This window comes from Danio rerio, chromosome 5 (genome assembly GCF_052040795.2).
Source record: "Danio rerio strain M-AB ecotype USA chromosome 5, GRCz13ab, whole genome shotgun sequence".
Classification (NCBI taxonomy): Eukaryota; Metazoa; Chordata; class Actinopteri; order Cypriniformes; family Danionidae; genus Danio; species Danio rerio.
In genome coordinates, this window is record NC_141025.1 from 8,290,001 (window position 1) to 8,302,500 (window position 12,500).

A 12,500-nucleotide genomic window follows, 5' to 3' on the forward strand; every position below is an offset into this window, starting at 1 on the left:
ACATATAATCAAACTAAAGGGATAGTTCACACACACATTTAAATTACCTCACCATTTACTTTCCCTTTTGTATTTTTTCTTATTCTAATAAACACTGAAGAAGATGATTTGAAGAAAGCTGAAAATCTGTAACCCTTTACTTCGATAGTAGGGAACGTGTTACTGTTCTAATTACACTTTTGAGGAACAGTAATGTAACTAATTAGATTTTACATTTGTGTAATTTGATTACAGTTACCAAAGTCAGCGTTACTTGTGTTATAAATATAGATTTCAGAATATTCAAAACAATATTTGCAGATTCTTGCTTAACATCACTCACAAATCACGTTTTCCACTGCACCGTCAGTTAATGGTTCTTCGCTTTTAAATTGCTGGAGAACACAAGTTGAAATGATTGCAGACGAGAGTGGTTGCTTCTTTAAGTGGAAATACAGACAATACTTTGATTTTGTCGAGTGTAAAAACTAAAATATTGCCTTGAAATGTAGTATACGTCCTGTCTCTAAAGAACTTTCGACTGCTTTTAACCAGGGGTGGACTTAACCAATAAGCGAGGTAAGCAGCCGATTAGGGCCACAGTAATTAGAGGCCCTTGATCAATGCCAAGAAGCCTATATTGAACAAATAGCTTTTTTATACATTTCTTATCATATGTTGTAAAATCTGTCTATAACTGTTAAGATTTTAACGTTATTACTTCTTTTCAAAACCGGGGGCCCCCATGATTAATGGTACGTTCTGTCTGTATTTCTCAGTATGAGCACTTCTATCAAAAAGATTACTGCCAGCCAGTGTTGCTAACTAGCAACTTTTCAGACCATGCTAGCGGCAGATTTTCAACAAAAAAAAAGCGACTAGCTTATGCTTTTAGGTGTCACTGGAGATTTGTTGAGACTCTCATGTGTCCTTGCTGTACTGTTCCTAACGTTTTTCTTTACGATGAGCTGCGGGTGATGCCATCAGTCTCTCCCCCGCCTTAGAGCACACAAAGGCGGCTCATTGGCACACAGACGTCTCTCACACATACAGCATTGAGAGCAGATCATTCCTCTGCATACCGACAAATGGTATTTCCCTGGTACATTCAAACCGATCTGCTTCTCCTCTGTTTAAAATGTAATGAGTTAATTAGAAAGCTGATTCTTTTCTTGCTGTTGTTCACAATCACAGAGAGTTTAGTGACAGCAGTGTGCCAGCGATCAGAGTAGAGTGTGCAGGAGTGACAATTTTGAGAACAAAAAGTAGAAATACGACAAACAACAAAACGCAGCTTCCTCTGCGATCCTGCTGTCCTGCAGCTGTCAGATGATGAGCGCTGTGAGCTTGTAAAGAGATCGAGGGCCTGTTCACATAACATTTCACAGTGAAACGCCCACACATTCACAAACAGCCATTACTCAATTCATATGAAAAATGGTTAGTTTGATGGATTGTTAATCAAATTATTTAAAATGTTTTATTATTATTATTATTATTAAAATTAAAAACTAATAACAAAAACAGCTAATTAACTGTTCATCAGTGTGCCCAAACTTGGTCCTGGAGGTCTGGTGTCCTGCAAAGTTTAGTTCCAGCTTCAATCAGAAACACCTGGGCTAATCAAGCTGTTTCTAGAAACACCTATGCAGGTGTGTTGAGACAAGGTTGACCTAAAATCTGCAAGACACTGGCCCTACAGGACCGAATAGATTGTAAACTTGATTTTTAATTTGTGAATTTATTGCTTTCAATTTTACATTACATAATATACATAGTTACTAAAACTATTATCTTTAGAGATGGGTGGAAGTAATCTTCTCTCTGTATATAAATTTTATATATTCAGTTGAAGTCAGAATTATTAGACCCCCTTTGTTTTTTTTCTTTTTAAAATATTTCCCAAATGATGTTCAACAGAGCAAGGAAATTTTCACAGTATGTCTAATAATGTTTTTTTTTTCTTCAGGAGAAAGTCTTATTTGTTTTATTTCAGCTAGAATAAAAGCAGTTATAAATTTTTTAAACACCATTTTTAGGTCCAATTTATTAGCTCCTTTAAGCTATTTTTTTCCGACTGTCTACAGAACAAACTATCATTACACAATAACTTGCCTAATTCCCCTAACCTGCCTAGTTAACATAATTAATAGTTAAGCCTTTAAATATCACTTTAAGCTGTATATCTTGTCTTGAAGAATATCTAGTCAAATATTATTTACTGTCATCATGGCAAAGATAAAATAAATCAGTTATTAGAAATGAGTTATTAAAACTATCATGTTTAGAAATGTGCTGAAAAAATCTGCTCTCCGTTAAACAGAAATTGGGGGAAAAAATACAGGAACCTTATACTTCAGGGGGGGCTAATAATTCTGACTTCAACTATATATATATATATATATATATATATATATATATATATATATATATATATATATATATATATATATATATATATATATATATACTTTTTAACAGTTTAGGGCCCTATACCTGGATTTGCTTAGGGCCCCCAAATGACTAAGTCCACCCCTGCTTTTAACTCAACCAGCAACTTGTTCAAAAATAATACTTGTCTTGAAGGAGGACACCAGCGCTCAAAAACACAGCAGCCCAACTCAGCCTAAACAAGCTAAATTGGATTTTTGTACAGGATCCGGAGTGAAGGTAACTTCTGAAACTGTGAAGAGAAGCGTAGCTGTTTATGAGGCTGTTCACAAATAACAACAGGCTCACATATTCCAGATTTCAAATATTCAACATTCAAGCGTTTAAAGTTTGTCTTTATAACTACAGACGTAGTATGTGCTTTTCTTCTTATGAATGTCAATGCTATGCATTTTTTCCCCCAAAATGTCTTCTTTTGTGTTCAGGAAATACAAGAAAGACAAACAGGTTTGGGACGAGTAAGATTAAGTAAATGATGAGGGAACTTTAAGTTTTGGGAGCACTATCTCTTCACGTTTTTTTGAGTTTGTTAAACTGCTCTGTTAAACCCATTGTAATGTTTTTCATTAAATATTAAATTACTGAAAGAGCTGCAGTTTTTACATGCAGTAATTAGTAATGTAATCACATTACAGTTTTCCAGTAATCAGTAATTTGTATTCGATTTCTCTTTTAAAGTTAATTACCCATCACTGGTAGGGAAAGCAAATACTGTGGATGTCAATGGCTACAGGTTTCCAGCTTTTTTCAAAATATCTTCCAGTGTTTCCATTTGTAGGTATTTGATTATTGGTTAAACGTTTAAATAGGTTTCATTTGATGATGCTAGTTAGTAAACACATTTATAAAATAAAATTGTAAAATGGGACTTGAGATAAGTGAAAGCAAGACGAAGTATATGACCAGTGATGCCCGCCAGACCAACCCAACGATACAAGTGGGAAATTATATATTTGAAAAGGTAAATAAGTTCAAGTATCTAGGATCAGTGATTATTACAAACAACGATCTAAATCAAGACATGATTCAGAGACTTGCATCTGCAAATAAAAGCTATTACGGACTCATGAAGTACATGAAGAACCGTTCACTGCCTAGACAGACAACGATAACCCTCTATAAAGTCCTGATTCGCCCAGTCCTGGCCTTTAGATCAGAAACGTGGACAATGACATAGGCCATAGAACAAAAGCTTTTAGTTTTTGAAAGAAAAATTCTGAGGAGAATATATGGCCCAATAAAACACAATTATCAATGGAGGATACGTCACAACAATGGGCTTACAGCCTTGTATAAAGAAATTGATATAGTTAAATATGTCAGACTTGCGAGGCTAAGGTGGGCAGGACACTCATACGTATGGGTGAAAATGCCATCCAAAAATGAAATCTTCAGTACTGACCCGGTAGGCAAAAGAAAAGTAGGAAGGCCTAAACCAAGATAGCGAGACTGCATTAGCAGTGACGCCAATGTTTTAGGAATAAGGAATTGGTGGGCAGTTGCCCGGGACAGAGAACATTGGCGGAAATGACTTGAGACAGCCAGGATCCAGTAATGGATTGTTGCGCTAAGGATGATGATGATGATGATGAGTTAGTAAACACAAATTACCCAAAGAACATAGTGTTTTGCTCACTGGCAGATGTTAACTAATTTAAAAACTAATATTAACAAGTAGGATTGCAATGTTGTTTGAGTATAAGATTGCGAGTTAAAAATAATGGTTATACCCAATTAAGTAGAATAAGCTAACTAAATAAATAAACAATCATAGTGCAACAACAAAAATATCCTTAAAAAAAACATAATTATATTTAAAAAATGGCATACAGACTCTGAAACACAAACACAAAGATCTTTCTGTGTTTCTGTATGCTTGACTCCAGACAGTTTAAATAATTGGTGCAGAATAAATGCAAAATAGATTATTGCTCATGCAAATTTCTAATTGGGAATTAATAATTTAATAAAACATTTTAGGACTAAATATTTTCTAAAGAAAAGGTGGTGATTTGAGCATGGAAACAAAGTATAGATACCATCCACTTTTGTATTAATTTTCTCTGCTCACATTTTTTACCAACCCACATGTGAGGTACTAATTTGTGTTTATTATAATTGCATTATATCTTGATTGTATTGTATGCCGCTTGGGTTAAAAGCATCTGCTAAATGAAGAAATGTAAATCCACAGGCACTTTTTTCAATATTATATAATGTTAATGGGCATTTTGAAAGCTGTACAGTACATACATTTGTTAATTTTTGTAAGGTTTTGTATGTTTTGTAAGGTACAAGCACTGACAAGAAATGTATTATTATCAAAACTGATGAAAACTACATATAGAATAGTTTCATTGTGGATGTTTTTTTTTTCTTCTTGAAGCTGCATTTATTTGATGCCAGAAGTAGTAAAAACAATATAATTGTAATTTATTTGTGTAATTTAACTTTATTTTTGCAAAAAACATCTTTAAAAATTGTTAAAATGTAATGTATTCAGTGATGCAGTACTGCATTTTCAGCATCAATTACTGTATTGTAATATGATTATGTAAATTATTTGTGTGTAAACTGTGATACACTGCCATTAAAAAAGTATTTGTCTAAATGTATTTTAATTACTTATTAAAAAAGATAATAATAATAATAATAATAGTTGAATTCAGCAAAAGTGCAACTAGTGCAACTTGTTTCAAAATAAGTAATTAAATTATAATTAATTAATTATTAAAAAGAGCCATTATTTTGCATTATAAATAATTTATAAATAGTAAAATTAATCAAATTTTTGTTTTAATGGGTCTCCAACATGAGGCTGATGGCATACAAGGTCAAAAAAACGGTCTGGTTGTTTTCTAAAATGCATTTATTTGTACCTAATTATCCCAAAGATTCCCAAATGATTAGTTCAGCGATTCATTTGTTCCCAAAATCAGGGTGATAAGATCATATTTTTTAGACCTGATAAGAACTCTGGCAGCTACATTTTGTACTAGCTGAAGTTTGTTAATAGTTTGTTAATACTGTAATGCAAACAGAGCATTGTAGTAATCCAGTCTAGAAGTCATAAAAGCATGGATTAGCTTTGCTGCATCTTTAGCTTAACCACAACTCCAAGTAACTAGATTATTAAAGTTCGTCGAGACAAACTTTAGGCTGGCTTGAGAAAGTCTGTTTGAAATAGTTTGTTTAATTTAAACAGTTTTAAAAAGTATGAAACGATGACAGATAGATAGATAGATAGATAGATAGATAGATAGATAGATAGATAGATAGATAGATAGATAGATAGATAGAAGCAGTTTGAATTAGGATAGATAGATAGTTTTGAGGTCACAAAGTTAGATCTATTGTTAAGTCAATGTCAGTCTTTTGCAATGAAAGTCTATGGGAAGATTGTTGCTAGGGTGCAATATCTGGTAGTTAGGGTGTGGCTAGAAAGTTAAAAGCTCTTCAGTTATTGGCAGTTTGGTAGTCTGAGTTAAATGAGCTCAGCCATTAGTCTGTATGACAGTCTGATGCAGAGTTATGAACTCACAAAGTTTGATCCCATGTTAAGTCAATGAGAGTCTTTTGAATGGAAGTCTATGGGACAGTTTCTAGGGTCCAAAAGTGGTTGCTAGGGCGTGGCCAGAAAGTTAAAAGCTCATCAGTTATTGGCAGTTAGGTAGTCTGAGTTAAATGAGCCCAGTTAGAAGTCTGTGTGACAGTCTGACGCAGAGTTATGAGGTCACAAAGTTTGGTCCAATGTTAAGTCTATGGGATTATTCCGACGGTCCCGGGACGTTTTTCGGAAAATCGAAAGTCGGATCAGTCGGAAAAGATATGGCATACCGAGTCAGAATAGTTTGGAGGTCTGGTGTGAGTTTGGTGGTCATAGCTCGAAAGCTCTAGGAGGAGATAGATTTTGAATTTTAGTCTCAGAAGAAGAAGAAGAAGAATATATAAAAAAAAATAATAAGTTTAAATAGGATTTTAGTAGTCTGGCTTGTTTCTCAAGCCAGCCTAATAACAATGACACACATTCAGTATTAATCCACACAGTGGAAAAAGTTGAACTATTTTGAAAATTGACCGCACCGCGCATGTGAGGAACAGCTGATGTTGACCATAGCTAAGGCAAACAGCAGAGGATCGCAAACTCACAAACACAGTTAAATTGGTAAAGAAAGAAGCACGCGTCACGGTTTTAACATGGTTTTGGATGCGATATGTGAACAGCCGCATACAGATTTAATCTGAGAGATAGATTACAATTTCTGACTTATAATAGATAAGTGATCACAGGCTGCGTGAAGTGATTATAACTTACAACACACAATTAAATACATATTTTGCAAACGACACAAAACAACAATTTTAATGACACTTACATGTTATGAGGAACAAACACAGCACACGGTTGGCTATACTGTGGCATTGTTGTAAAAATGAACTTTAATCATTTATTCCGCGCAGCCGAATCTCCATCTGTCAGTGATCGTCATCTTCGTGTCATGATTAGTCCCTTGATGCTCAGCGCTCCACTAGTGTCTGAAGGTAAAGGCGAGTTCACGTTTTACTGGAACTGGCACTTCATATTTGGTGATGTACCTCACCAACGTCAACACGTTCTGGCAAAAGATCCGAACCCAACTCGATTCATTTGTTCGACTCCGAGTTAAAGACTCAATAGTTTTAAATGCGGAGCACTTTTTAGATTTAACCCTAAGCTGGATGTTTCCCTTCACTCAGAGCTGCAGTACACACTGCATGGAAGCTCATTTTCAAAAACCCATAATAGTGGCTCTTTAAAATACTGTCTGTTCTTTTAAACTTTCTAATAACCAAGCAATTCTTTAAAAATGGTTTCTTCAAAAGCTAATTTCGGCACTGCTGAAAGATGAACCACTAATAATAACTGAGTAGCTCATTTACTACTAGTGTAATTTCTTATACATTACTGATATGGCTGTTAAACTGTGTGTGTGTGTGTGTGTGTGTGTGTGTGTGTGTGTGTGTGTGTGTGTGTGTGTGTGTGTGCGTGTGTGCGTGTGTGCGTGTGTGCGTGTGTGCGTGTGTGCGTGTGTGTGTGTGCGTGCGTGTGTGTGTCTGTGTGTCTGTGTGCTTGTGTACATGCTTGTGCGTGTGTGCACGTGTCTGTGTCTGTGCGTGTGCGTGTGTGTCTGTGTGTGCATGTGTATCTGTGTGCATATATGTGTCTGTGTTTGTGTGTGCATGTGTGTGCGCATGCTTGTGTGTGCATGTCTGTTTGTGTGTGTCTGCATGTGTGTGCGTGTGTCTGTGTGCATGTTTGTGTGCATGCATGCGTGTCTGTCTGTGTGTATGTGCATGCTTGCGTGTGTTTTTCTGTGCACGCTTGCCTCTGTGCGTCTCTCTCTGTGTGTGTGTGTGTGTGTGTGTGTGTGTGTGTGTGTGTCTGTGTCTGTGTGTCTGTGTGTGTCTTTGTGTGCCTTTGCACGTGTGTGTCTGTGTGCGTGCATGCTTGCATGTGTCTGTGTGTGTGCATGCCTGCGTTTGTGTGTATCTGTGCATGTGTGTATGTCCATGCTTGCCTATGTTTTTCTGTGTATGTGTGTGTGTGTGTCTGTTTGTGTGCATGCTTGCGTGTGTGTTTCTATACATGTTTGCTTCTATGTGTCTGTCTGTCTGTCTGTCTGTCTGTCTGTCTGTGCGTGTGCATGCGTGTGTGCGTGCGTGCGTGCGTGTGCGTACTTGTGTGTGTGTGTGTGTGTGTGTTTATCAGGCCACCGGTGGCTGAAGGAGAGGCTGTTCTCAGTGCAGTGGTAAGCTGTGGTCCCGCAGGCGCCCTGTTGACCCGTCCCGTCATCCTCACCCTTCACCACTGCGCACACGCTCACGCCGACAACTGGCGAATCATCCTCAAGAGCCACACGCAGCACGACCAATGGGAGGTGAGGGATTTGCATACGGCAGCAAGTGGAATCAGGTCAGGGGGAAACTCTGGAGATCAGCCGCTCCATTTCAATAAACTACTTATCCTGCAGAGAGAGGCAAACATGACTGGAAAATAAATGTAACTATCAGTGAAGGCAGGCTGGGTAAATTGGCCTGCTGTGCATGGCAGGGCTCTACAAATAGACAACACAAAATTCAATTATTGCAGGAGTGGAGCGGGAGAAAGGATGGGGTGTATTCATCAGGACCAATCTGCTTCCTTTATCAGGTCCGGGATTCCCTCGCATTCCAAGTGTGTGTGTGTGTGTTCGTGCAGGTTTGTGTGTGTGTATATATATATATATTTTTTTTTTTTTCATTTGTGGAGGCCAAATGTCCTGAACAATCAGGTTGTAGGGATATATATCTCACACCACCTGTCAAAAACATGTCTGGGTTGTGTTTCACAAAGGAAGAATAACAAGTAGTGCTTATAGAACAATTAATGGCAGGACACGTTTATTTACATAGCAATACACAATGGTGTTTCAAAGTGCTTTACATAAACAAAAATTCACCAGTCACTTTATTAGGTACACCTTACTAGTACCGGGTTGGTTTCTTTTGCCTTCAGAACTGCCTTAATCCTTCCTGGAATAGATACAACAAGGTGCTGGAATTATTCCTCAGAGATTGTGCTCCATATTGACATTATGGCATCACGCAGTTGCTGCAGATTTGTCAGCTGCACATCCATGATGTAAATCTCACGTTCCACTACATTCCAAAGGTGCTCTATTGGATTGTGATCTGGTGACTGTGGAGGCCGTTTGAATACAGAGAACTCCTTGTCATGTTCAAGAACTAGTTTAAGAGGATTCACGTGTGTGTTTTATGACGTATGTGTTATCCTGCTGGAAGTAGCCATCAGAAGATGGGTACACTGTGGTCATAAGTTTTTTTGTAAACCATTGAGATGGTTGTGCATGAAAATTCCAGTAGATTAACAGTTTCTGAAATACTCAGACCAGGTCATCTGGCACCAACAATGATGCCATGTTCAAAGTCACTTTAATCATCTTTCTTCCCCATTCTGATGCTCAGTTTGAACTGCAACCGATCATCTTGACCATGTCTACATGCCTAAATGCATTGAGTTGCTGCCATGTGATTGGCTGATTAGAAATTTGCGTTAACAAGCAATTGGACTGGAGTCCCTAATAAAGTGGCTTGTCAGTGTAGTTATACATGCATAATAAAATATCAGCAATATATATATATATATAGATCTAACAAAATTGGTGTGGTGATCCACAACGGCTTTTATGTTTTGTGACCGTTGTTTGTGAGACTTTTATTTTTGTCCTGAGCAGTTAAACTGTCCACTGTCCTTCATCTGCACTCACACACTCAAAAATATATGTTTGCTGTTTGCTCAAACTACTTACTTAAAATGAGCCAAATCAACACAAATCTTGAATATTTTTATTTTTTTTGGGGTGGGCAACTAAATTGTTTTATGTTCAATTCACCTACATTTATAGAAACGTAACTAAGTTAACTTAATTAATTTATTCATGTTGTACCAACACAAGGTGGCACGGTGGCTCAGTGGTTGGCACTGTCACCTCACAGCAAGAAGGTCGCTGGTTCGAGCCCTGGCTGGGCCAGATGGCATTTCTTTGTGGAGTTTGTATGTTCTCCCAGTGTTGGCATGGGTTTCCTCCAGCTGTTCCGGTTTCCCCTACAGTCTAAACACTTGTGCTGTAGGTGAATTGAATAAACTAAATTGGTTGCAGTGTATGAGTGTAAATGTGAGTGGATGGGTAAACTTTTGACTAGAATGTCGATCAAGTCTAAACTGCATGCGCGAGAGAGATTTCTTTGTTTGATCCTGTATAATTGCATGTGTGTTGTGTTGTCAGGACGTGGTCGTGGTTGGAGAGGAGAACTTCACTACTGCTTGTTACGTTCAGTTGGGCGAGGAGGCGTGTCACATCCTGACTGAGACTCTGGGTTCCTACTCTCTGATTGGCCAGAGTATCTGTCAATCAGCGGCCAAGCGAATCAAACTGGCCGTGTTTGGACCAGTGGTCACTCCAGGGCTGGATTACCATATCAGAGTTTACTGTCTCGACGACACACAGGACACGCTCAAAGTGAGTGACACTGATCACACAGGGAAATAAATACATTTTGAAAGTAAATATCATCATAAATATCATAAATCATATAAATATAATTTTATGATTATTATGATTATTTTTTTAAATTCTTATTTGTTGTTGTTACTGTTATTAGTAATGTAGTATTAAATAATTATTGCTGTGAATTATGATTATTATTATTGTCATCATCATCATCATCATCACCATTATTATTATTTTTTATATATATATATAATTTATGATTTCATAATAATAATTTGATGTTATATAATTAATTCTGTAAATTAATATTTTTATTATTATTATTATTATTATTATTATTATTATTATTATTAATTTAATGTTATTTAATTAATTGTATGAATTATTATTATTGATATTACTATCATTATTATTATTACTAACATAAATATAATTTTTTTATTTAATGTTATATAATTAATGCTGTAAATTATGATTTATTATTATCATTATCATCATCATCATCAATATTAATATTATTTTTATTATTGATCATAATTTATTTTTATATTTATACTGTAAACTATTATTATTATTATCATTATTTTTTTATTATTATGAAATTTGTTATTTAATTAATACTGTGAATTATTACTATCGTCATCATCATCATTATTATTATTAATATCATTATTATTATTATTACTATTATTTATTTATTTTTATAATTATTGTTGTTGTTGTTCATTTAATGTTATATATTTAATACTGTCAATTATTATTATTATTATTATTATTATTATTAATTATTATTATTATTATTATTAATATTATTATTATTATTATTATTGTACATGCTGCAGACTTTTATTATTTTGGTGATTTAGTAATTTAGTAAAATATAATTATACAAATAAAAACCCTAATCCTAACAAATTAATTTGCCTATTTTTAATCTGTTCTTATCATCAGTTATTTTAATTACTTTTATTACAATATTATAAGTTAATTTTTTTTGTAACATATGTTATATAATTGTCCAAATGTTGTGAATTATTCTTGTTAATCTGAATACATTTAAGCTTCTTTGTACAGTAAATGTCCTGGTTATATGGGAGGTTGGGAAGTTGTTTTTACACCAAACTCTTTATAATAAAAAAGTGGTGTTGTCTGTGTGTTTTTTTGTTTGTTTGTTTGTTTGTTTGTTTGTTTGTTTGTTTGTTTGTTTGTTTGTTTGTTTGTTTGTTTGTTTGTTTTGTTTGTTTGTATGGTCAGGAGGTGCTGCAGATAGAAAAACAGATGGGTGGCAAACTGCTGGATGAACCAAAGTCTCTGAACTTCACTTATAGCAACCACAACTTGAGACTGTCAGTCCACGATATCCACTGCCAGTGGAGGAGCAAACTTCTGACCAAATACCAGGTACAACACAACACACTCACCACCTTCACTGAAGTAAACAGTATGAATATAAATATTAGTAGCAACATTCAGTGTTTTGTGTATTGTTCCATTCAATATAACTTAAGGTATTATATAGGAAGTGTTTTTTTTTTTTTTTAGAAAAGGATTGGAGGGTACTCAGTGTCCTGAAATACATTTTGTAAATTATTTTAATAGTTGAAATGCTTATATATTTTTATATTAAATTATTTAACTCAATATTGATTTGTTCAAATTACGATATTTGTTATTATGTACAAAATTAATATTGATGTTGTCATTACAGGATTTTGTTATTAATAACATTTGAAAACTATTAGTTGTTAATTTTAGATATTATTATTATTATTATTATTATTATTATTATTATTATTATTATTTCTATTAATATTACTATTATTATTACTTCTATATTATTATTATTATTATTATTAATAATATCGAAGTAATAATAATAATAATAATAGTAATATTAATAATAATAATAATAATAATAATAATAATAATAATTTATTATTATTATTGTTGTTGTTGTTGTTATTATTATTACTATTTCTATTATTATTTTTTTATTATTATATTACTTCTATCATTATT

The 12,500-nt window shown here is 34.5% G+C and overlaps 2 protein-coding genes across 13 annotated transcripts in view; both read left to right on the forward strand.

The window, feature by feature from the left end:
* The window catches only part of smad4b (SMAD family member 4b), a 724,234-nt gene that overhangs the window by 605,981 nt on the left and 105,753 nt on the right, over positions 1-12,500 (forward strand). The window lies entirely within an intron of this gene.
* The window catches only part of unc5ca (unc-5 netrin receptor Ca), a 473,679-nt gene that overhangs the window by 442,595 nt on the left and 18,584 nt on the right, over positions 1-12,500 (forward strand). For all 11 annotated transcript variants that reach the window (XM_087253142.1, XM_087253139.1, XM_087253140.1 and 8 more), the window contains 3 exons: positions 8,180-8,348; positions 10,257-10,490; positions 11,736-11,882. In XM_087253142.1, the coding sequence (XP_087109268.1) occupies positions 8,180-8,348; positions 10,257-10,490; positions 11,736-11,882 (550 nt within the window). The remainder of the gene's footprint in view (positions 1-8,179; positions 8,349-10,256; positions 10,491-11,735; positions 11,883-12,500) is intronic.